At 41.7% G+C, this 23539-nt stretch overlaps 1 protein-coding gene across 8 annotated transcripts in view; it reads right to left on the reverse strand.

Moving 5' to 3' along the window:
* Nucleotides 1–23539, reverse strand: part of CELF1 (CUGBP Elav-like family member 1) — an 87804-nt gene that overhangs the window by 32096 nt on the left and 32169 nt on the right. For 5 of the 8 annotated variants that reach the window (XM_070427995.1, XM_070427996.1, XM_070427994.1 and 2 more), the window contains exons 2-3: nt 12165–12204; nt 6496–6647 (exon numbers count right to left, since the gene is read on the reverse strand). The exons of 1 other annotated variant lie outside the window; for it this stretch is intronic. In XM_070427995.1, coding sequence (XP_070284096.1) covers nt 6496–6566 — 71 coding nt within the window. In that variant the 5' untranslated portion in view covers nt 6567–6647; nt 12165–12204. Of the gene's footprint in view, nt 1–6495; nt 6648–7823; nt 8311–12164; nt 12205–23539 lie in introns of those variants that run through there. 2 more of the 8 variants (XM_070427992.1, XM_070427998.1) reach the window with 2 other exon arrangements.

Here is a 23539-nt window from a genome sequence, read left to right on the forward strand (position 1 = left end):
CATTGATTGGCGGCCTCCTTGACTCACCCCTACCAGGGCTAGGGATTGAGCCTGCAACCAAGGTACGCACCCTTGACCAGGAATTGAACCCGAGACCCTTCTGTGGACAGGCCGATGCTCTAATCCAGGCGTCCTCAAACTACGGCCCGCGGGCCACATGCAGCCCGCCGGGTGTTTTTGCTGCCGCTGCCTGTCCTGCTTAGCAGCCGACTCATCCCGGGCCCGCAGTGCACATGTGTGGAATGTCTGAGGGACAGTGAACTGGCCCCCGGTTTAAAAAGTTTGAGGACCTCTGCTCTAAACACTGAGCAAAACCGGCCAGGGAAGTACCTGTCATTTCTAAAAGGCAAGTCTATAGAATTCTTATCTTCTGTGGAGATGAATTGGGAGTAAGATGGAAGAGAAGAAAAGTAGGGTCTGCAGCAGTGAGGAAAGAAGGGAGATAAGAAGGCAGCCAGTGTTTTAGGGGAGAGGCATGGCACAAACCCACCTCTATGTTCTGCTTCTGACAGCAGAAGCAATAATGGCAGCAACTAGCAAATCATAAAGAATGAGAAACTGAGTTGCCCCAGCTGATTTGGTTCAGTGGACAAAGCGTCAGTTTGCAGACTAAAGGGTCCCGGGTTTGATTCCAGTCAAAGACATATGCCTGAGTTGCTGGCTCAATCCCAGTAAGGGGTGTGCAGGAGGAAGCTGATCAATGATTCTCTCTCTTTGATGTTTCTATCGCTCTCTCCCTCTCCCTTCCTCTCTGAAATAAATTTTTTAAAAAAAGGAAAAGAATAAGAAATCAGGACCAGAGGCTGCCTTGTCTACCTGATTCTTCATGAAACATGCTATAGGAAAACAGAGTAGATAAACAGGGAAGATAAACAGGGAAGGGAAAACAAAGTTTTATTTTCAAAGCACGTATCTATTCAAAATTTCTAAACTCCCTTTTCTCTTTCTGCTATCTTTACCCGTCTTGAAACTTCCCAACCCAAACCCAGCTCAGAGGACAGAGCTAATGTTCTGTCCCACTTCCTTCCCATCCCAGGGCCCTGCTGATCCATTGGCTGGCCAGAAACCTAAGACCATGACCTATGCTCAAAACAGAAAGATAGGCCTGACCAACTGAGTTCCTCTACAAGTGCACTGAGCAAGACAACAGCCACTAGCCACATGTGGCTATTTAAATTTAATTTTAAAAATCCAGTTCCTGCCAAAACCGGTTTGGCTCAGTGGATAGAGCGTCGGCCTGCGGACTGAAAGGTCCCAGGTTCGATTCCGGTCAAGGGCATGTACCTTGGTTGCGGGCACATCCCCAGTAGGAGATGTGCAGGAGGCAGCTGATCGATGTTTCTCTCTCATCGATGTTTCTAACTCTCTATCTCTCTCCCTTCCTCTCTGTAAAAAATCAATAAAATATATTTAAAAAAAAAAAAATCCAGTTCCTCACTCACACTAGCCTCTTGTAACTAGAGGACACTGCATAGGACAGCAGAGATACAGAACATTTTTATTATCACAGAAAGCTCTATTGCCCAGCACTGCTCTAAAGAGCCTGGAACTGGTTAACAAAAACAGGCAGTTAGTGGTGATGTCGGAAGTGGGAAAGGTATAACTAGAGATAGTATGAGTTAAGTTGACAAAGATAACAGGGCAGTGGCTAGAGATGACAGGGTCATGCTACAATATAGATGAAGTTCAAAACATGCCAAGTGAAAGAAAACAATCACAAAAGGCTACATGTTGTATGATTGTTTTTATGTGAAATATCCAGAATAGGCAAATCTATAAAGACAGAAAGTAGACAAGTGGTTCCCTACGAATGGGAGTAAAGGGTGGGGGGAGAGAGGGGAGGGAATGGTTGCTAATGGGTACAGGGTTTCTTTTTAGGGTGATAAAAATGTTCTGGAATTAGATAGTGGTGATAGTTGCACAACTTTATGGATATCATAAAAATCGATGTCTGTACGATTTAAAAGGGTAAATTTTATGTTATGTGAATTATATACTAGTAAAATACAGAGACAGAGAAAAGGAGTGAGGAATCAGAAGACAGGCTGGAAGGGCAGGGGCAAGGCAAAGAAAGCCATGCTGTAACCAAAGTTATAGAGTAGATGAAGAGTATTAGCAGCAGCACATGCAGAGAGCAGAACACTTAGAGAGCAGAAATGAGGCAGAAAAGATCATTTCCAGGTCTTCCAGCTGCGGAGTTTCTGATTATATTATAGCCCAGCCCACATGTGTCCTTACAAGAAAACCCTTAAATACTACCTTCACATCTGTTTAAAAACCATTTCCAAACCCTTTCATTACTCATTTTTTGCTCTCGCCTTCTTTCTCATTACCTGTTAACCCCCATTGTGTAAATACTTGTTGCATCCCAGTCTCTAGCCACCACCCACTTCTACCAGGTCCCTCTGGCTCACATACTGTACTATGAAAAAACTGGCAAAGAACATCGTAATAAAAAGGACCCAGAAACACTGGCCTAAGTTACTTAGCAGCTGGTTCTTTAGTGAGAACAAGACAGAATGTGTCTTTGCTGGAAAAAAGGTAATTTTCATTTGGATAAAGGGAGCTCTTCCTATGTTAGTTGGGGTATTAGGTACTAGAAAAAGCTATCAATAAAGGTTTTTAAGACATCACTCAACAACAGAACAGCTAACGATCTGCTTGTAAAGGTTTTCAACTTTTTCCCTGAGGTATGGAGATAATGTCTGGAGTGTCTATCTCTGTAATCATCTCTAATTATAAAAAAACTCACAGGGCTTATCGTTCATTCAAACTTATTTTCCAAGTTCCTACAATGTGCCAGATACTACACACTATAAGGGTCTATTAAAGTGGACGGAACAATTTCTGTCCTAGAGGCAGTGGCACTGAACAAATGGAAGGACGCAACTATAACACCCAACAAATGCTTTAGCAAATGAATAAAAGTTCTGTGGCGGGAAACAGTGGCTAACAGCCCGGGCAATGTGGATCAGTGGTTGAGTAACAACCCATAAACCAGGAGGTCATGGTTTGATTCCTGGTCACGGCACATGCCTGGGCTGTGGGCTCGATCCTCGGTAGGGAACGTAGGGAGTGTGCAGGAGGCAGCCAATCTGTGATTCCCTCTCATCATTGATGCTTCTATCTCCCTTCCTCTCTCTGAAATCAATAAAAACATATTTTCTTAAAAAATGGCTAATAGTTTTATTTTATTTGGAAGAGGAAGTATATGCAGAAATTAAAGATGAATGGACTAAGCAGCTGGGAAAAGTGCTATACAGCACAGAGGTATGAAAGCCTAAGAGGTGATGAGGAAATGGTAAGGACTTCAGAAGGAAGAGGAGAGAAGATTGAGATAACATTAGAAAGTTAGAAAAAAGAACTTGAGAAAGTTAGGAGTAGAAAATAATCTAAAATATTAGGGGGGAAAAGAAAATATGTATAAATGAAAATCAATAAGAATAAAGAAATAGCCCTAATAGGTTTGGCTCAGTGGATAGAGCGTCGGCCTGCGGACTGAAGGGTCCCAGGTTCGATTCCGGTCAAGGGCATGTACCTTGGTTGCGGGCACATCCCCAGTGGGGAGTGTGCAGGAGGCAGCTGATCGATGCTTCTCTCTCATCAATGTTTCTAACTCTCTACCCCTCTCCCTTCCTCTCTGTAAAAATTCAATAAAATATATATTTTTTAAAAGAATAAAGAAATAGGTTAGAGAGACCAGTGAGGGGCTTTCCATATTATACTGAAAGAACTGGACTTTAATCCAAGATTTTTAAACAAGGATCACATCTGTCTTTTAAAAGACATTTGGCAATGATCTAGAAGATGATGATATAAAGTGAGGAAATATGGAGATCAGGAGGCTCTTGAAAAAAACTAGATCCTAAAATTAGGAACCAGTTCTAGGCAAAGCTGTGAAAACTGGGGGGCAGAATCCACTAGAACTTGGGAGATCACTCCATCAAGGAGATGAGGAAGAGGAAGAAGTTACCAATCACTCTTGGATTCCAGTGCAGACAATATGAGGGATTTGTTTTTGCGTGGGGAAGCCTTCAAATGGAGATATTCAAACTAAGTCAGAGAGCTCAGGGGACACTTATGGAATACATATAGAAATCTGAGAATCAGAAAAGCACATTAGCACCCCCTTAAGCAATGGGAGAGCTAAGAGAAAAGACCTAAGATACAACCCCTGGTGAACATCCATGTCCCACAGTGCATGCAAAGTAAGAGGAACCAATGGAAGCTGGAGTGGTCAAAGCAGAATCAAGGACATTGTTATACATGAGAACAGGCACTAGGGGTCAGGCCCCAGGGCCCAGAAATTTTTAAATAAGATACATTGCTAGATCACATTCCCAGGCAATATCTCTTCAGAGGTAAAAGCACTGAGGTCAAGCCTCCTGCTAAAGTTGTACAGGTGTAAAGGGCTTACACTCCAAGAAAGGGGTGGCAAGCACACACCTTTCTCAAGAACTTTCTTCTTCCTAAATCTATGGTGTGTGTTTTGGTATATGGTGTCCACTGAGGCCCGAGGACTTGCAATAATGAGAAGAACTGATGGGTAACTCTGCTCAATGACAGCTGAGGCCTGGTCTAAGGGGTAAAAATAAGAAGTGTATCATTAAAATTGCATTTTAGGCGCCAAGGTTGACACCAACTCTCCTCAGGCAAGCCAGTTTTACCCCCTCTCAAGTGAGTTTCTCATCTGTAAAATATGGGCAATAGCCTATGCCCAATTAACCTCAAAAAGCTTTTGTGAAGATACAGGACTAAAGCAGATGTGAATGCACTAGGGGGGAAAAATGATATAACAGTCTACTCCCTGATTACCTCTATTCAGAATGGCCTACATTCAGTCCATTAGTTCTCAAACTCTGGTGTACATGGAAACTACATGGGACATCGTTAAAATACAGATTCTTAGACCCTACTCCAGCATAAGAATATCTGGGCATGGGCCCAAGAACCTGCAATTTTATATTCCAGGTAATTTTCATGCAATGTTCCATGGCCAGCCTTCATGGGATGCTGAATCAGTCCAACCTTTTAAAAGATGAGAAAACAGACTGAGGAAAAATGCTGTATCTAAGGGTTAAATACTAGGTAGCAACAAAGCAGATAGAGAAAGTGTTATAATGAAAGATAATTTGAGCCACAAAGTCCTATTTCTAGGGATCATATATCTGGTACATGGGAATATTTTTATTATATAGTTAATCTTTATTATGATGCCATTCACTGATTTCACCTATTATCTACTCTCATAAAAAGACCTAAATAACTATTATTTTTGGAGACTACAGGGAAGGCATAGGATCTATTTCAAACAAGCAAGTCAACTAACTTTGAGGACCACTAAAGTATTCCATGAAGAGCTATTCTGAATCTATTATCCACATCAGTTACACCCAATCCCAGGGTAGCCTGATTTGCATGTGGAGGCCTAAACTCAGACCTACAACTATCCCATTATCTAGAAAATATTCTACCATTTAATATTCTTGGCTTTGAATAACGTAAGACTCATTTACTTGAGGTCCCAAATACTCTGAAGCCTGGTTAAAGTAGCTGAAATCAGGAGTTATAAATGTGTCCCCTACAAAGCCCAGAATTCAGATCCCCTGTAGCTACAACTCAGGGCCAGGTTAGCGTGTAAAATGGCAGTGTCACTTAAACAAGTACTGCAAACTAATGAGCTTCTCATTCCCATGTTCAAAATTTATTTGGGCAAATTGCCAATCAAAATTTACCTAATTGGGAGGGTGGGGGCATCTGATAGCTCTCAAATCATGCATTGTGTTGCATTTTCAATTAGATGGGGGGGTAAAAATCCAGAATTACAGTTTACATGGCAATATAGCATCCTGCATACACTACTAAAAACATCCTCTGTAATGAGTCTAAGAATTTCATCATTAAAAATACCTTCCCAAAAGATTCTTTGAAATTACATACCCAACCTAAAGCAATAAAACTACAGTTAAAAACAAACAAACCTCAGAACCTATCACATGGGAAAATATTATAGCTTGGAGGGACAGGAGCCAACACACTTGCTGGTCATATACCAAATGTACCCTCTTCTGTATAGAACTTCATTATAGCTTTGAGGAAATCAGCAGTAATGAGACAGAATCAGACTCTAATAGATAAAAACAATAGCCCTAGCTGGTTTGGCTGAGTGGATAGAGTATCAGCCTTCGGACGAAAGGGTCCCTGGTTCGATTCAGGCACATATCCAGGTTGTGGGCTCAGTCCCCAGTAGGGGGTGTGCAGAAGGCAGCCGATCAATGATTCTCTCTTATCATTGATGTTTCTATCTGTCTCTCCCTCTCCCTTCCTCTCTGAAATCAATAAAAATATATATTAAAAAAGAAAATAACAATAGCGTGGACTTTGGCTTCCTCACCCAAATGTTTCTTCTTAAGGAAAAGAACCAGTTACATTAAATAACAAAGAAAACAACCCAGTTCCTCTGCTTATAAAAAATTAGACAACAAAAGTACTTACACGGGCCTGGAATTCAAAGAGCAATGATCCACCATCATTTCTGGAAGGAAATCCAACTTAAACGCAGCCATCACCTCACTCTCCCCTTCAGAAGCCAATGATAACAACGTGCTGCACTTGTCTGATCCACAAATACACACAGCTTTAGCTTCCTGGGCCCCACAAAAACACAAAGTGGAAACAGGAGCTCAGGGAAGCCAGCAATAAGTGCCACAGAAACAGGCAGGACTGGGGAAGGGAAAGGGAGCATTGCATTAAAAGGGGGATGTGACCATGTGAAGGGAGGCTCAGCCCTGCACACAATGAAAGTGCTGATGCACCAGGCTTGTTTTGTGTGATTTTCCCTGGCAAAGCAGTACTAAGTGCACTGTCAGATAAATAGAGTGTCAGATCCATGAAGATAGCAGTGGCTAACAGAGCAGAAGAAACACAAACTTGTTTCACATCTTCCAAACTCCTCTCCCTGCAAATTAGTTTCTGAGGACCCCCAAAACCTGAAACTACCTGGAAGAAAAAAACACCTCACCTTACATGGTCTGAAAATGTTTTTGGAAACTGGGTTGTTAGCGTTGGTCAAAACTTAGTTTCCACGTGCCAAAGCCAGCAATGAGCACAAGTGCTTGGGTCCAAATTAACCTCAGAATAGTCACATAGAGAGGACCACTGGTTCAGACTATCAAAAGCATCCACGAGCAAGCTGGCCGAAGAACTGGACACCAGGAACTTACTGCTCACATACTACTACCTGCACTGGACCTTGCTTTCTTGATGGTGTTGACAGCAAAGTGTGCTTCCTCATCAGAGTGAGGGACTTTAAAAATTGCTGTTTCAGTGACATTCATTAGGTGGCACAAGGCAGAACTTTTCCCCTAACTCTGAATCTTAATTTGCCAGAAAATTTAAAAGGCAAAAATGAAAATGGAATTGTAATATTCTGCCTCTTGACAGAGTACTAGAAAATAATGTCTTTTCAGTTGTTTGACTTTCCTAATAATGAAAAAGAAATGGGACCTGCTAGGGACAAACACTCAAACATGTAAGGAAGGGCAGAGAAATGCAGGCTAAGCCTCTTCGTTCTGTCCTCCTTTAAACCTGCTAAATCAGGATTAATGAATGCAACATAAAAATTCTATTGTGGGGAGCAGTAGAGATGGATATACTTAGCAATAAGGCAGATGTGGTGCTCCCGTTCTCAATTTAGCTCCACATCCCTCCAAACAACAAATGGTGGCATTTCAATATTTAGGCGATGACTCTAAAACTGTATCTCTGAAGGTTCCCAAATTTCATAGGCCCTCTTTCCATTTTTATCATTAGGGTTGCCTTACCTCAAAGATTTCACTTCACTCAAGCTCAGTTAACAACACAGGGAACTTTGAAAAAAGGAGTTATATTCAGCCTGTAAAGAGGTAAACGAATGTACTCCTAAATGTGTATAGTTACTTTAAAAAAAAAAAAAGAACAAGTTAGTATAGGCCTAACTGTTCTCATCTGCATAGAAATGGCTGACACCTATCCTGCATGTGACTGAGGAACGTAGAAACTGCCTTCTGTCCAATATCCATATATAACCATCTAAAACTTACAAGTATAATAGCAGTTAACTACTTTTCTATTTTGTCAGAGAGGCTGGCTCATTTGATCTACTGATTTAGAGGCAGAAGTAGCAGGAGCTCTCTTCCATTCCATTGAAGGAGGAAGCAAAAACAAGCTACAAGTGAGAGGAGACTGGCACACAATTCACAGTTCACCAGGCCCTGCTGCCAGGCACAGGATGGGAACCCAAGCTGGGACTGGTTAAGTTACTCGTTAGGTATGTCCTAGTTTCTCCTGTGTCACTGGTGCTGATCCCATGCCTCCTCCTATAGAAAGCTATCTGGACCAATGAGTAAATTTGTAAGATCAGTTAACCAAATCAGATTTTTTAGTTCAAGGATCCTTTAAAAATGAATCAACGAATTTTAAAGACTCCCACTGGTTATTGTTATGCTTTTATTATTCAGTAAAAATACATGGCTTGTAATTATATCTCTGTTTCAATCAGAATCACATCTAGAACAACAGAGTACTTAACTGTGGGAGACTTCACTGAGTAGCCTGGCACTGCTCAGTGCATGAAAGGATGTGCACTCCTTACAGTAATTTTCACCAAGCCAAATGTTGAGAAGTATTGACTTCATGTTTTAAAATCCACTTTATGATATATAAAGCAACACTTTTAAAATCATACAAGATGGAAATGTTATTACATGAAGGAGAATACTTCTTTTTAGGCAGGTCACAAGAGTTAGCTCAGTATAATTAAATTCAACATGCTTGGGGTGGGGAATCACAGAAACTAATCACAAATCACTCAATTTTAGAAAAGGGTTACAAAGTTAATTGATGATAAAAACAATTATGGGAATATAAAATGCAAGTGTTAAAATTAAAAAGCAGAATTAAGAGTTATTCCCAAAAAAATATGCCCAGGTTGTTTTTAATTTCTAAATCAGAAACACATTCCAAACTTTTCCCACAAAGAATGTATTAGAAATAAAGAGTTGGCAGGAAGCCCTAGCCAGTTTGGCTCAGTGGATAGAGTGTCAGCCTGTGGACTGAAGGGTCCCAGGTTCGATTCTGGTCAAGGGCACATGCCCAGGTTGCAGGCTCAATCCCCACTGGGGGACATGCAGGAGGCAGCCAATCAGTGGTTCTCTCTCATCATTGATGTTTCTATCTCTCTCTCCCTCTCCCTTCCTCTCTGAATTAAAAAAAAAAAAAAAAAAAAAGAGTTGGCAGGAAGAATGATAACCAAGGGTCCCTGAAAAAGGACTTAACTTTCCCTCAGTCCCTTTTTACCACCTGTGCTCTCTAATTCTAATATATTTTTAATTTATATTCATGAGTTCCTTTTCTTTCTTTGGTTGTTTGTCTCAGTTTTCTTTGCTTTGAATATTCTCTATTTTCTAAGGGCAACAATTCAAAGCCTTATTATGTGTGAAGGTAGGGGCAAGAGGTCTGCTATAACATTAAGTTTCCAAATCATTAAAAATGATGGGTAGAGCCCTGGCCGGTGTGGCTCTGGTGGTTGAGTGCTGTCCCATGCACCCAGAGCTAGATCCCCAGTAGTCTGTGTGCAGGAGGCAGCTGACTGATGTTTCTTTCTTTAAAAAAAAAAAAAAATCAATAAAAACATTTCTTTTAAACTAAAATGATGGGTAGATAAGGGAATCCTCAAAAGAACAGCACAACCTGCATTTAAAATATCCAAGTGGTGCCAAAACCGGTTTGGCTCAGTGGATAGAGCGTCAGCCTTCGGACTGAAGGGTCCCAGGTTCGATTCCCGTCAAGGGCATATACCTGGGTTGCGGGCACATCCCCAGTAGGGAGTGTGCAGGAGGCAGCTGATCGATGTTTCTCTCTCATCAATGTTTCTGACTCTCTATCTCTCTCTCCCTTCCTCTCTGTAAAAAATTAATAACATATATTTTAAAAAAAAGAAAAAAGAAATGCACGATATTATTTAAAAGTGCATATAATATAGAAAAAAAATATATCCAAGTGGAATAAGCAGTTTAAAAACTGAATTAGAAGAAATGCTAGAAATCACAGCCTTTTTGTCAAGAGTGAAAGAACAAAGCATAGGCGAGAGGAAAAAAAAAAAAACCCAACCCAGGTGGTACAAGCAAATGTCAGGCTATAGTGTTGTAACCAGGGAGTTCAATAGCAGGTGAAGGGATTTTATGCTTCCACCCTGATAATCTAAATGTGTTTAAAGGGCAAAATGTGAAGTCTAGTTAGATGAGCTCACAGAAAAGAGAATCTATGTCATTAAAAATCGCCATCAGGCCCAGCCCGCATGGCTCACTGGTTGAGTGTGGACCTATGAACCAGGAGGTCACAGTTCGATTCCCGTTTGGGGCACACACCTGGGTTGCGGGCTCCATCCCCGGTGTGGGGTGTGCAGGAGGCGGCCGGTCAATGATTCTCTCTCACCATTGATGTTTCTAGCTCTCTCTCCCTCTCCCTTCCTCTCTGAAATCAATAAAAAAAATTTTTTTTAATCACCATCAGTGTATGTATATGGAAAAGTATAAAAATCTAGGGAAGTCATAACCTCAAACAGTTAAGTGGACTGTTTATCTCCCTCGCCACCCCTCAACTTCTGGCAATTAGATGATGTAAGGAATGCAGAAAAGAAGCAATTGATACAACTTGAAAATAATCAACCAGAATAACTTAATTTAGCTTAAAACCTTTATGGACTTAAATTTTCACTTCAAAACTTGTGTAGTTCTACTATAATCAGTGGGTCTCCTGATCTAGCTCCCAATCCAGTATCTTGCATATGCAAAAATATACTGACCTAAATTGGTAATAATGTCGTTGGCATCTCACTTTGTGGGAGTTTTGCAGAAAATGTGACAGTTAAGTATAATTTAAAACAAGCCAGAAAACTTTGTAAGTTTCCAATAAGAATATAGACCAGTGATGGCGAACCTATGACACGCGTGTCAGAGGTGACACACGAACTCATTTTTTTGGTTGATTTTTGTTATGGCATTTAAATATATAAAATAAATATCAAAAATATAAGTCTTTGTTTTACTATGGTTGCAAATATCAAAAAATTTCTATATGTGACACGGCACCAGAGTTAAGTCAGGATTTTTCAAAATGCTGACACGCTGAGCTCAAAAGGTTTGCCATCACTGATATAGACAATGAATTTTTCTGAACTTGGGGGAAAGGGAGTTTTAAAGTAACAAATAAAAAAAATATTATAAGTAATTTTTCATTTCAAATCTAAAATCACTGTTAGACAAAAAGCACTGAGTTCAGTGACTGTTGTATCCAAGTTGGTTTGCCTGTAAAAGTATCATATATGGTGTACTGAAAGGACATGGAGAAAGGGAGAAAAAGTACCACCGTTTTGAAATCTAAAAGGTTTTCCATTGCCTCCCCCATCCTTAATCACTACTGTCTCCTCCCCCAATCGGTGTCAAAGGACCAAGAGAAAGAAGACCTCTTCTCTACTTAGTGCTGTCAGCAAAAGTTTGCTCAGAACCTCCCTTAGATGTACTGTCAAATTGTGACCACCCTTCAAATCAGGTCATATTTTCAGATACCAAACTAGCTCTGGAACTTAAGTGTAATTTTTTATTTAAGGTCCAGCGATGATTAAAAAATCAGTATGTTGAACAATTTCTGGTTCCAGGAAGGTAACATTATCTGTGTAAAGTCCGTTAAATTCTGTCCTCATCCTTGTTCTAGTTTATTTGGGGTCTTCCAGTTATGAAGTAGAATGGGAAAGAAAGTCAGCTGGGTAGGTGATGAGTGGAATACTACTACCAACTCTCTCTCTCTCTCTCTCTCTCTCTCTCTCTCTCTCTCTCTCTCTCTCCCCCCCCCTTCCCTCCCGACCTCTCCCCACCTCTCCCAAAGTTATTAGAACTAGGCCAATTGGGAGATAAGCCTGCCTTGTAAAATTTTACCTAAGGAGAGAGAGTTGGGAAAGGGCTAGAAAATATTTCTAGTTTCCTAAGAACAGGAAATTATATCCCATAATGTAGAAAAAAAGCCATCACCTTTCTGAAGGCAATTTTTTCATATCTGCACAACAGGCCTCATGCAAGAAGGTTAAAAAGATGCCCACGGAGCACACCCATCCAGCAGTTAGCCCATACCTGTAGCTTTACACCTCCCTCTCTGGACTATGTCTTCACTCTAAAAAACCAAGGAAAGAAAAATAAGTGGGCCATGCCTACAAATCTCATCATCCAGATATGTAATGTATCTTCTTTCCAAAGAAAAGCCCTTTGGAGCATCATCCCATGCACGGAAAGGTTGAGTCCAGGTCAGGGCATGTGCCCAGGTTGCGGGTTTGATCCCCAGTTGGGGTACATGTGGGATACAACTGATCAATGTTTCACTCTCATATCTCGTATCAATGTTTCTCTCTCTCTCTTCCCCCTTTTCCCTCCCTCTTCCTCTCTCTCTCAAGTCAATTTTAAAAAAGCATGTCCTCGGGTGAGGATTAAAAAAAAAGATGCCGTAGCCGGTTTGGCTCAGTGGGTGGAGCGTTGGCCTGCGGACTGAGGGGTCCCAGGTTCGATTCCGGTCGGGGGCATGTGCCTTGGTTGCGGGCACATCCCCAGTGGGGGGTGTGCAGGAGGCAGCTGATCGATGTTTCTCTCTCATCGATGTTTCTAGCTCTCTGTCCCTCTCCCTTCCTCTCTGTGAAAAATCAATAAAATATATTTAACAAAAAAAAAAAAAAAAGAGCCCTGACCAGTTTGGGTCAGTGGATAGAGCGGCAGCCTGTGGACCGAAGGGTCCCAGGTTCGATTCTGGTCAAAGGCATGTACCTTGGTTGCGGGCACATGCCCAGTAGGAGATGTGCAGGAAGCAGCTGATGGATGTTTCTGTCTCATCAATGTTTCTAACTCTCTATCCCTCACCCTTCCTCTCTGTAAAAAATTAATAAAATATATATATTTTTAAATTCCTTTCCTCTTTAAAAAAAAAAGATTACCTCCCTCTCCCATTTTTAAAAAATTTATTTTTATTGATTTCAGAGAAGAAGGGAGAGGGTGAGAGAGATAGAAACATCAATGATGAGAGAGAGTCATTGATAGGCTGCCTCCTTCACATCCCCTACTGGGGATCAAACCTGCATCCTGGGCATGTGCCCTGACCAGAATTGAAACTGTGACCTCCTGGTTTTCATAGATCGATGCTCAACCACTGAACCACGCTGGCTGGGCTCTCTCCCATTTTTAAAGTACACAATACCTTAAAGATTAATTGCATTTAACATGTTAAAACTAATTTAAAAACACCATCAACTTAAAAGATGGGTAATCAAAGTTCCAAAAGGCTTAAAAGAGCCTTGCCCCCAAATGTCAGACATATTGTAAAACAATGATTAGGATTCATGAGGTTGAATTTCAATACATCTAAGTCACCAAAACAATCATTTTTAACATCTGCTTTTGGATGGAAAACTACAATAAAGCTAAAGGCTGCACAGTTCTTTTCACAATTAAGGACCACGCTATTAATGTAGAGAGGCCATGTTATTTCCCCAAAACAACCTTCCTGAATAGGTGCCAGGCATAAAATTCTTCAAAGGCAACCAAGTCCCTGCCTGTGTAAATGCTTCTCGCTAGCCCTGTAAATGCAGGGTGGTGGTGAACCACTGAAACCAAAAAAGTCAGAAGATAAGGAAGTTAATTGAAGGTAAAAGCAAACAGAGTAACCACAAAACCAATTTGTTTTATTTTTAAACATTATCAAACAATCTTGCAAGTAAAGATCGATTCTGTAAAGCTGCCCAAATCCTTACAAACATCATCGACAACTCCTCCAGCTATATACACAGAGAACTGCTCAAAGTCAACAAGGACGAAGTCTACACTGGAAAGTATAAGAACCCTGAATGTCAAAGCCAGAACCAGAACTGAGACACTGCACTCTACCTACCCTTCCTGAAGACAAAGATGTTCCTTGACAAGCATAAAATCAGAACTCAGGTGGTTTTTTGAACAGTAGAGTCGAATAGATTACTACAAATCAAGGAATTAAAGATGCCATAGATGACAAATGTATGCATCTCAAATTAATAAAATATGGTACTTAAAATTTGTAAATCTTATCTGACAGTAGGGAGAAATGTCTAGATATTTACAAAGTGATAATAATTATGAGCTAACATTTTTTGAGCATTTATTATATGTCATGCAGTATCTTGGTGCTTTATATTTAATCCTCATACCTATCCTAACCTTATTGACAGATGAGAAAAGATTCAAAGAAATTAAATAACTGTCAAGATCACCTGAATCCAGGCAATGAAGAGGTTTGGAATATAAAGCCAGATACTTTAGCCCTGGCCAAGTGGTTTACTTGGTTGGAGCCATCATACCATACACCGAAAGGTTTCAGGTTCGATCCCCAGTCAGCAACTGATCATTTCTTTTTCTTTCTTTCTCTCTCTCTCTCTCTCTCTCTCTCTCTCTCTCTCTCTCTCTCTCCAATCAATAAACATACCTTCGGGTGAGGATAAAAAAAAAAAAAAAAATGTTCAAAGCCAGACACTTCAAACCTTGGGTGAAAGGAGAACTCAGGTTAAAAACTGTGTACAAGGAAGATCATATCATATACACAAACCAACGAAAAGACTGTTTAAATGCTGAGGGCCATAAAGTTGAGTCTGACCTTACTTCTAAGACAAATTTTCTAAGTAGATAAATGTAGAAAGTCTCAGTTACATGAGAGATACAATTGAGGGTAGTGAAAACGTCATGCTGTTACTCAGTAGATAAGTGACTCTGAGCAAGTTAATATATCTATCTCAGTGTCAGTTTCCTCACCTATAAAAGAAGACTAAACTACCTATCTCAAAAGGAACCAAAGGGATGACTAGAATTCAAGCCACCGTACAAATTTCTAACTGGAAGAGGAGAGAATGATAGAAATGACTTGGGAAAATTGTTTTTAAATGTCTGTCTGTTACCCGTTAGACTGCCTGCAATGCCCTTTCTTTTCGCCTATTATGTGGCTGGTTCAATAGGAAGGAAGGCTGGGCTTACTGCTTTGGAAAATTGCATGTCCTCTTGCTCCCATACTCTAGAAATCCAAGTAACCAGATAATAGGATCAACTTCAAAGCTTTCCATACTTATCATACTAGCCAGGTTCATCTCTATGCAAAACTCCACCAGAGAATGGTGCTAAAATCCAGTACAGTTTGACTGGGGTAGCCAATCTACTTATCTTCCTTGGGAACTTGTAGCAGGGAAATAACAGTTGCCTTCAGATTCTAATCCAAGATCCTGGGCACACACATCACAACTAATGGAGTAGAATCTACCTCAGAAGACTAGTGCATTAAAATAAAGTAAAATATGGAAAAGCACTCAGCAATAAATAGGTGGACCCAAGACTGAATGACCATAGAAAAACTATTCACCAAGTGCTTTGCTAATCTGTAAATGGGGATGACTAGGTGGATTAAACAGGTACGCTGAAGCAGGAAGTAAATTCCTTTTTAGTTCCGTTATTCCCAGAGAATCTCCTTCCACTCTAATAAATTACTCTATGTTGAACAATCTGGGTCCTGTACTGCACCAGGCTTAGTTCTGACTTGTCTTGGTTGACAGGGATAGAACTTAACACTTGCTCTTTGGGGTATACAAAAATCCGTCTTCCCTTGTGACGCTGCTCTGTGACTACTATTTCCATGATTCAGGCTTAAGTTTAGGGTTTCTGACTCTTTACTGAGTCATCTATGTGTGTCCTCTCCCTGACCCTAGTAGAAGAGTTATAAACAGATCTCAGTCTCATCTCCTCCACTGGCCAGTATGCTCATCCTTTCTTTAGTGGCAACAATTTTTTTCCAGCTTTTAAAAAAAGCTGTGGAAAAACACATACATAAAATTTACCATCTTAACAATGTTTAATACAGTTCAGTATGTCAACATTGTGCGATGTCACAACAATTTTAAGATCTCTCCTTTTTCATCAAGTTTCTTAATCTGAGAACTTCAGAGCTCTTCAAAGTCCATAGATGAGCTTTGAAGAAAGGGGAATCGTAGGTCTATAAACTCATGTTTTGTTTTGTTTTTGCGGAAGTGGGTGAAGATGGACATGGGAGATTTCCTGAAGAGAGAATCCAAAATTTTCATCAGATTCTCTAATCACTTGAGCTTTGATTCTCTCTGCTGCAAAGGAACAAAACAGTATGTTAGACAAAGGCCAGATCCGATGTCATTTGTGTGATCTTGAGTGAGTCACTTTTCCCGGGCTTGTTTCCTCATCTATAAAACTGGAATGCAGGACTAGATTAATCCAGATTATCACTAAATCATCTAAAAGCACAATACTATTTTCTCCAAACAGATTTCAAACCATTATTTAAGGTCTAGTTCAATTCCCACCACATATGAGATACACCTAGGAGAAACTATGTATAAATCTCATTTCTAAATGTGTATTAATGAAGTATTTTTCATGTGCTATCATTTTGTGAACAAATAACAAGTCCCTTCTTCTCTTTTCTACTTATATCCCAAAGACACGTGGAATAAAGATAACACATTATCAGACCTTCAATTGTTGAACTGGAATTCCCTAGTTTATCTGGTCTAATTTATAAATTTTGCATTAACATTTACATTAATATATCTGCACATAAATATGTACACCTTTTCATTAAAAAAAAAAGTCTCCCCCCTTTCAACTGCGGGTATTTCAGTAAAAGCAATGTTATGAGCAGCCTTACCGTTTAATAGAAGACTTACTAAGTACTTATTTCCCTTTAATTTTTCTACTTCCTCAATTTAAAAAAAAAATTACCTGTATAGGGTAACTTTTAGGTAAAAAAGCCTACCAGGCTCTTTTCTATGTATATATTAAAATTCATGCACACTCAAATACACATCATAATTATTATCAAATTAAGTATACTGTATATTCTATTGTGTAACCTACTTTTTTCACTTACAATTATAAACATTTTCTTGTGAGCAGCCCATATTTAAGAATCAGTCAGAATTGGCCTGACTTTGCCAATAACATCCTTCCTATATGTCACAACCAACCAATAAATATAACAACACCTATTTTACAAAGCCAACATAATTATCCAGTCCTCTAAAATTGCTAAAAAAAAAAAAAAAAAAGAGGCAGTGAAGTTGGATGAGGGTGGGTGAGTTGGCTCTTTGTTTCTCCTTTCTTTCCCTATCTGTCATCCCATCTTTTGTATAGTTATATGATCCTTCCACAGACTAGATAGGCACCTAAACCAGCCATCTCACCTGAAGGAGATTCTATTTTGGAGGTGTTCAGGTTAAGCAGTGAGGGAATGTAAAATACATAGTTTTTAAACCTCTTTTCCTACTTCCTTCTAAAATGCCTATACTCTCAAAGTAATTCTCAAATCCCTATCAAGTATTCACTCTCTCCTACTATAGCTCTCTATAGGGGGTCGGGGGTGGGTGCAGGAATCTCATTCTGTTTTAGCTCCTCCTGTTTCCTTGGCAGCACATTGCTGGATATAGCAGCAGTAATTTACACATGGTAGCTAAGCTAATATGTGGCTTTCTCTAGGAAGAATTGCTAATTTTTTTATGTATCTTTCTAGTTTGAATCCAGTGTTCTGACAATATCAAAATTAAATATTTGACTAGTGGCTTCTTCCTACAAGACATGGAACCATGCACAGAAATCACAGGCAGCAAGGACTTCCCATTATGTGATGGAAGTGGGGGCTCTAAAGACCTACCTACAGGGACTGAGACAAAGCACCTAATCCAAACTTGAGGGCTCAGTCATTACACTTTCCCAAGATATTCATGTATCACTTGCTTAAATCTGGCCATGTTTTAAGACCACCATTTCCGCCTTAGTTTCACTGCCCTGCCATAAGGCCAAATCCATCTCATCTAGTGAGTCACTACTGCTCCTCTCCAACTGCATTTTGATTTCAGCCCACTTGTGCAGCTCATCATGACTGCACCATATGTTAGTACCATGTAGGCAGAATGTGACTAATTTTTTTCTAAAACACTGTCAAGAATTACTTCTAAAATAACTTTATAATCTTGATGTCTCCGAAGAGTCATTTCTGTAATACATAACCTCTGGAAATGACTTTATAATTATTTTTCTGAGTGCTCAAAGGAGATTCTTCAGCATTTTCACTCCCATTTTCAGATGAGGGAATTAAAATGAACAGAACAAATTAAGTGACCCAGGTTCCATAACCAGCCAGTGAGAGTTGTACCTTCTGGAATCATGGCACTCTGGTAAAATAAGTCCATTTGTAAAGTGCTTTTTTAGAGGGGAAGCTCAAAATAGTATGTTGCCTTTATTGCCTGAAGTGATTACTAAACTTCAAGTATAACACCTTGGAATTTAAAGGCTAATTATGATGACTAAATGGTCTCATATCCATCTGATAGTTTTAAGAGTAAAAGGACAGAATGCGCCAGGTAACACAAATGTTTTTCTAATTGGTAAAGATCATAAATGGGTGAAACTAACATTTTGAGAGTAAGAGATGACTTGCAGATTCAGCTACCATCACTAATTCCCTTAAAATAAAACAATTTTTTTTAAATTTTAAAAAGAGGGCAGCCCAGCTGGAGTGGCTCAGTAGTTTGAGCATAGTCTAGCATGCCAAGAAATTGCTGGTTCAATCTCGGTCGGGGCATCTACAAAAGGCAGCCATTCAATGTTTCTCTCTCACATTGATGTTTGTTTTTCCTCTCTCCTTTTTTCTCTCTAAACATGTCCTCCAGTGAGGATTAAAAAAAAAAAAAAAAAAAAGGGGCTGCTCCTGCCTACTCCAGGCAACTTACTTCTTCTGTGGTGATAATGATTGTTAGGTTTGATAATAAAACTTATCTCGGCCTAGCCGGTGCTCAGTGGTTAGAACATTGGCCCTCAAACAGAAGAGTGGAGGGTTCTATTGCGGTCAAGGGCACATACCTCGGTTGCAGGCTTTATCCATGGCCCAGGTCAGGGGTGCCTGGGGGGAGGCAGCCAATCAATGTGTCTCGCTCACATTGATGTTTCTCTCTCTGACTCTCCCCCTCCCTTCCACTCTAAAAAAATGAAAATAATATCCATTTACAAAAAAAATTTTTTTAATAATAAAACTTATCTCAAGGTTTCTTAAATCTTCCATTTCAGATCATATGTTCATTCTAGTAACTCTCTGGGATGCTAGTTTGACTGCCATTGAATTGAGACCTTTTTGATCACTAATAATATTCTTCAGGATAATATCACTTGCTAAACATTTTTAAAAGATCTTAAGTATCTTATCAATACTGAAAACTAGCCGAAACCGGTTTGGCTCAGTGGATAGAGCGTCGGCCTGGACTCAGAGGTCCCGGGTTCGATTCCGGTCAAGGGCATGTACCTGGGTTGCGGGCACATCCCCGGTGGGGGATGTGCAAGAGGCAGCTGATCGATGTTTCTCATCGATGTTTCTAACTCTCTCTATCTCTCTCCCTTCCTCTCTGTGAAAAATCAATAAAATATATTAAAAAAAAAAAAATACTGAAAACTACACATGCCCTTTGAATCCAGCAATTCCAGTTCTAGAAATATATCCCTCAAGTAGGTGATGTACACAGAGTATACAAAGGGTCATTTGTAAGAATACTATTTCTAACAGCAAAAACTTCGAACATACAGTATAAATATCATTTGGATGCTGGGTTAAATAAATTACAGTATAGCAATACAACAGAATACTGCAGCTATTAAAAGAGAATAAGAAAGGCAGTTCCAACCTCTATTAAGGATTGATCAGAAGGATATCTAATCTAATAAAAGACAAACATGCAAATTGACTGTACCTTTGGTATGCCTTAAGCCACGCCCACCAGCCAATCAGAGCAACTATATGCAAATCAACCCAACCAAGATGGCAGCTGGAAGCCACAGAGCTGGAGCAGCAGGAGGCTTGGTTGCTCCAGTGATGGAGGAAGCCAAACTTCCCAGCCGGCTCTGAGCTCCACTGAAGGCAACAAAGTTTCAATTATAGAAGATAAATAAACCCCAGATATCTGCTTTCAGCTGGCCATGGCCACGGAGCTGGAGCGAGCAGGAAACCAAGCTTCCCACCTGCCGCAGGGCTCTGAGCTCCACTGAAGGCAACAAAGTTTCAATTATAGAAGGTAAATAAATCCCAGAATTGAAAAAAAGGAGAGGCTGGGAGCTTCCGTCGCCAGGGGGCTTGGCCAGCCTGAAAACGGCCCTCAGCCCCTCACCCAGACTGGCCACGCACCCCAGTGGGGACCCCCACCCTGAAGGGGGTGTGACCAGCCTGCAAACAGCCATCAGCCCCTCACCCAGGCTGGCCAGGCACCCCAGCAGGACCCCCACCCTGATCCGGGACACCCTTTAGGGCAAACCAGCCAGCCCAGACCCATGCACCAGGAGGCTCGGTTGCTCCAGTGATGGAGGAAGCCAAGCTTCCCAGCTGGCTCTGAGCTCTTCCCAGCTGGCTCTGAGCTCCACTGAAGGAAACAAAGTTTCAATTATAGAAGATAAATAAACCCCAGATACCTGCTTTCAGCTGGTATCCTATATAATAAAAGGGTAATATGCAAATTGACCCTAACAGTAGAACAACTGGGAATGACTGGTCACTATGACACACACTGACCACCAGGGGGCAGATGCTCAATGCAGGAGCTGCCCCCTGGTGGTCAGTGCGCTCCCACAGGGGGAGCTCTGCTCAGCCACAATCCAGGCTGCCAGTACAGCGGTGGTGGTGGGAGCCTCTCCTGCCTCCTCAGCAGCACTAAGGATGTCAGACCGCAGCTTAGGCCTGCTCCCCGCTGACAAGTAGACATCCCCCGAGGGCTGCCGGGCTGCCAGAGGGATGTCTGATTGCCAGCTTAGGCCCAATCCCACCCCGGGGAGAGGGCCTAAGCCAGCAGGTGGTCATTCCCTGAGGGGTCCCAGACTGCGAGAGGGCACAGGCCGAGCTGAGGGACACCCCCCCCGAATGCACAAATTTTTGTGCACCGGGCCTCTAGTCCTATATAATAAAACCCTAATATGCAAATCAACCGAACAGCAGAACTACAGGTCGCTATGATGAGCACTGACCACCAGGGGGCAGATGCTCAGCACAAGAGCTGCCCCCAGCTCACAGGCCCCAGGCCAGCCAAGGCAGGTACCACTGGTCGCTTCATGGTCGCCCTGCAGAGGGAGGCAACCAGTGGCAGTGGTGGGGGGTGGGGCTGGCGAGCAGGTGGCTCCAGGCCAGCCAAGGTGGCCAATTGCCCTGCCGGTCACCCCACAGATCAGTCCTGATTACCAGCCAGACCTAGGGACCCTACCCGTGCACGAATTTCATGCACCAGGCCTCTAGTCCTATCTAATAAAGGGGTAATATGCAAATTGACCATCACTCCAACACACAAGATGGCCGCCAAGGGAGGGCAGTTGGGAGTGACCAGGCTGGCAGGTAAGGGCAGTTAGGGGTGACCAGGCTGGCAAGAGAGGGAAGTTAGGGGTGACCGGGCCAGCAGGGGAGGACAGTTAGGGGTAACCAGGCCTGCAGGGGAGGGCAGTTATGGGCAATCGGGCAAGCAGGGGAGGGCAGTTAGGGGCATCCAGGCTAGCAAGGGAGGGAAGTTAGGGATGACCGGGCCAGCAGGGAAGGGCAGTTGGCGACCATGCCTGCAGGGGAGGACAGTTAGGGGCAATCGGGCTGGCAGGGGAGCAGTTAGGCATCAATCAGGCTGTCAGGGGAGTGGTTAGAGGGTGATCAGGCTGGCAGGCAGAAATGATTAGGGCAATCAGGCAGGTATGCAGGCAGGTAAGTAGTTGGGAGCCAGCAGTCCTGGATTGTGAGAGGGGTGTCAACCTCCCATTGGGATCGGGCCTAAATGGGCAGTCAGACATCCCTCGAGGGGTCCTAGATTGGAGAGGGTGCAGGCTGAGTTGAGGGACCCCACCCCCCACCCCCTGTGCACAAATTTAGTGCACTGGGCCTCTAGTATTTATATAAGAAAGGAATTACACATGGTTTGTACATAAACAGAACTCTGGAAGGGTAAAGAAAAAACTGCTAACAAAGCTGCAAATGTGAAATACTGGCTGAATTATTTACAAACTGATGTTACCTATTCTACAGTAAATTTTTATTGTTAATCCTCATCTGAGGATATTTTCCCATTGACTTTTAGAGAGTGAAGGGAGGGGCAGAGCCATAGAGAGAGAAACATTGATGTGAGAGAGACACATCAATTGGTTGCCTCCCACACAAGCCCCAACCAGGGTCAGGGATCAAACCTGCAACCAAGGTATACTGAGATCTTTTAATCCGCGGGCTGATGCTCTATCCACTGAGAAAAACCAGCTAGGGCCATTCTACAGAAACATTTTAAAAGAAAACTCTTGGCCGAAACCGGTTTGGCTCAGTGGATAGATCGTCGGCCTGCTGACTGAAGGGTCCCAGGTTCGATTCCGGTCAAGGGCATGTACCTGGGTTGCGGGCACATCCCCAGTAGGAGATGTGCAGGAGGCAGCTGATCGATGTTTCTCTCTCATCGATGTTTCTAGCTCTCTATCTCTCTCCCTTCCTCCCTGTAATAAATCAATAAAATATATTTAAAAATTAAAAAACATAAAAGAAAACTCTTGAAACTATGAGGGACAAAGTAAAGAAAAAGCCCAACCCATGCTGTTCCAAAAAGTACTTTTGTTTCCTGCTTTGCCTGAAACTTTTGTGTGGAAACAGCCATTGTCCAAGTGAACCCGCAGTGTACCACAGTGAGCTGGGTAGTTATACTACACTGTTTGAAATTACCCCAGCAACTCCACTGATATTAAGGTTGGCCTATTTACAAAGTTTGGAGCCATTTTCAATCACTCAGCTGTACATCTGTGTGTACATTTTCTTCAATCAACCTTTTCTACCGGGCAAAGTGCACCAATAGCTGAATTCCAGTAAAGAAGACAAGGGACAGGGTGAGATAATATGTCAAAACAAGTTCTATAAATACAGCTTCTGGCCTAGTACCTCACAAAGGAATCAGCTTCAAGCTTAAAAGAAAAATCCTAGCTATGCAGTATCTTACTTGAAGGCTCTAGAAAACAGAAGAGGCCAGGGATCTGGAATCTTGTTTCTTACAGCATATCCTGTCTCCCTCCCCTAACCTCAGAGGGAGGTTAAGATCAAACTGTAGATATAATTCCAGGTCAGCATCTCCCCACCTCTTCCCTTATCTTAGCCCCCAACTACCCAACTCATCAATATCCTTCACTGAGCTCACTCCACCTGTTAGGCAGATATGCCCAATACATACAACATATAACAGCCCTTCCACAGCACCTATCATCTAACTTGTATCATCTCTAAAACCACTGACCAAGTAGCCAAGAACCCTGCCTGTACCATCTGCCCCAAGCACATGGGCACTCAAGCAGGATGCTTCCATATGGCCCTGTCTCAGAAGGTTTATCCTGTTTTGTTGACAAGCAGGAAACTTTATTCAATCTTTACTGTTCTTAATATTATATCCTACAAA

This window comes from Myotis yumanensis, unplaced genomic scaffold (genome assembly GCF_028538775.1).
Source record: "Myotis yumanensis isolate MYYU_CA2020_CCGP unplaced genomic scaffold, mMyoYum1.0.hap1 SCAF_10, whole genome shotgun sequence".
NCBI classification, from domain to species: Eukaryota; Metazoa; Chordata; class Mammalia; order Chiroptera; family Vespertilionidae; genus Myotis; species Myotis yumanensis.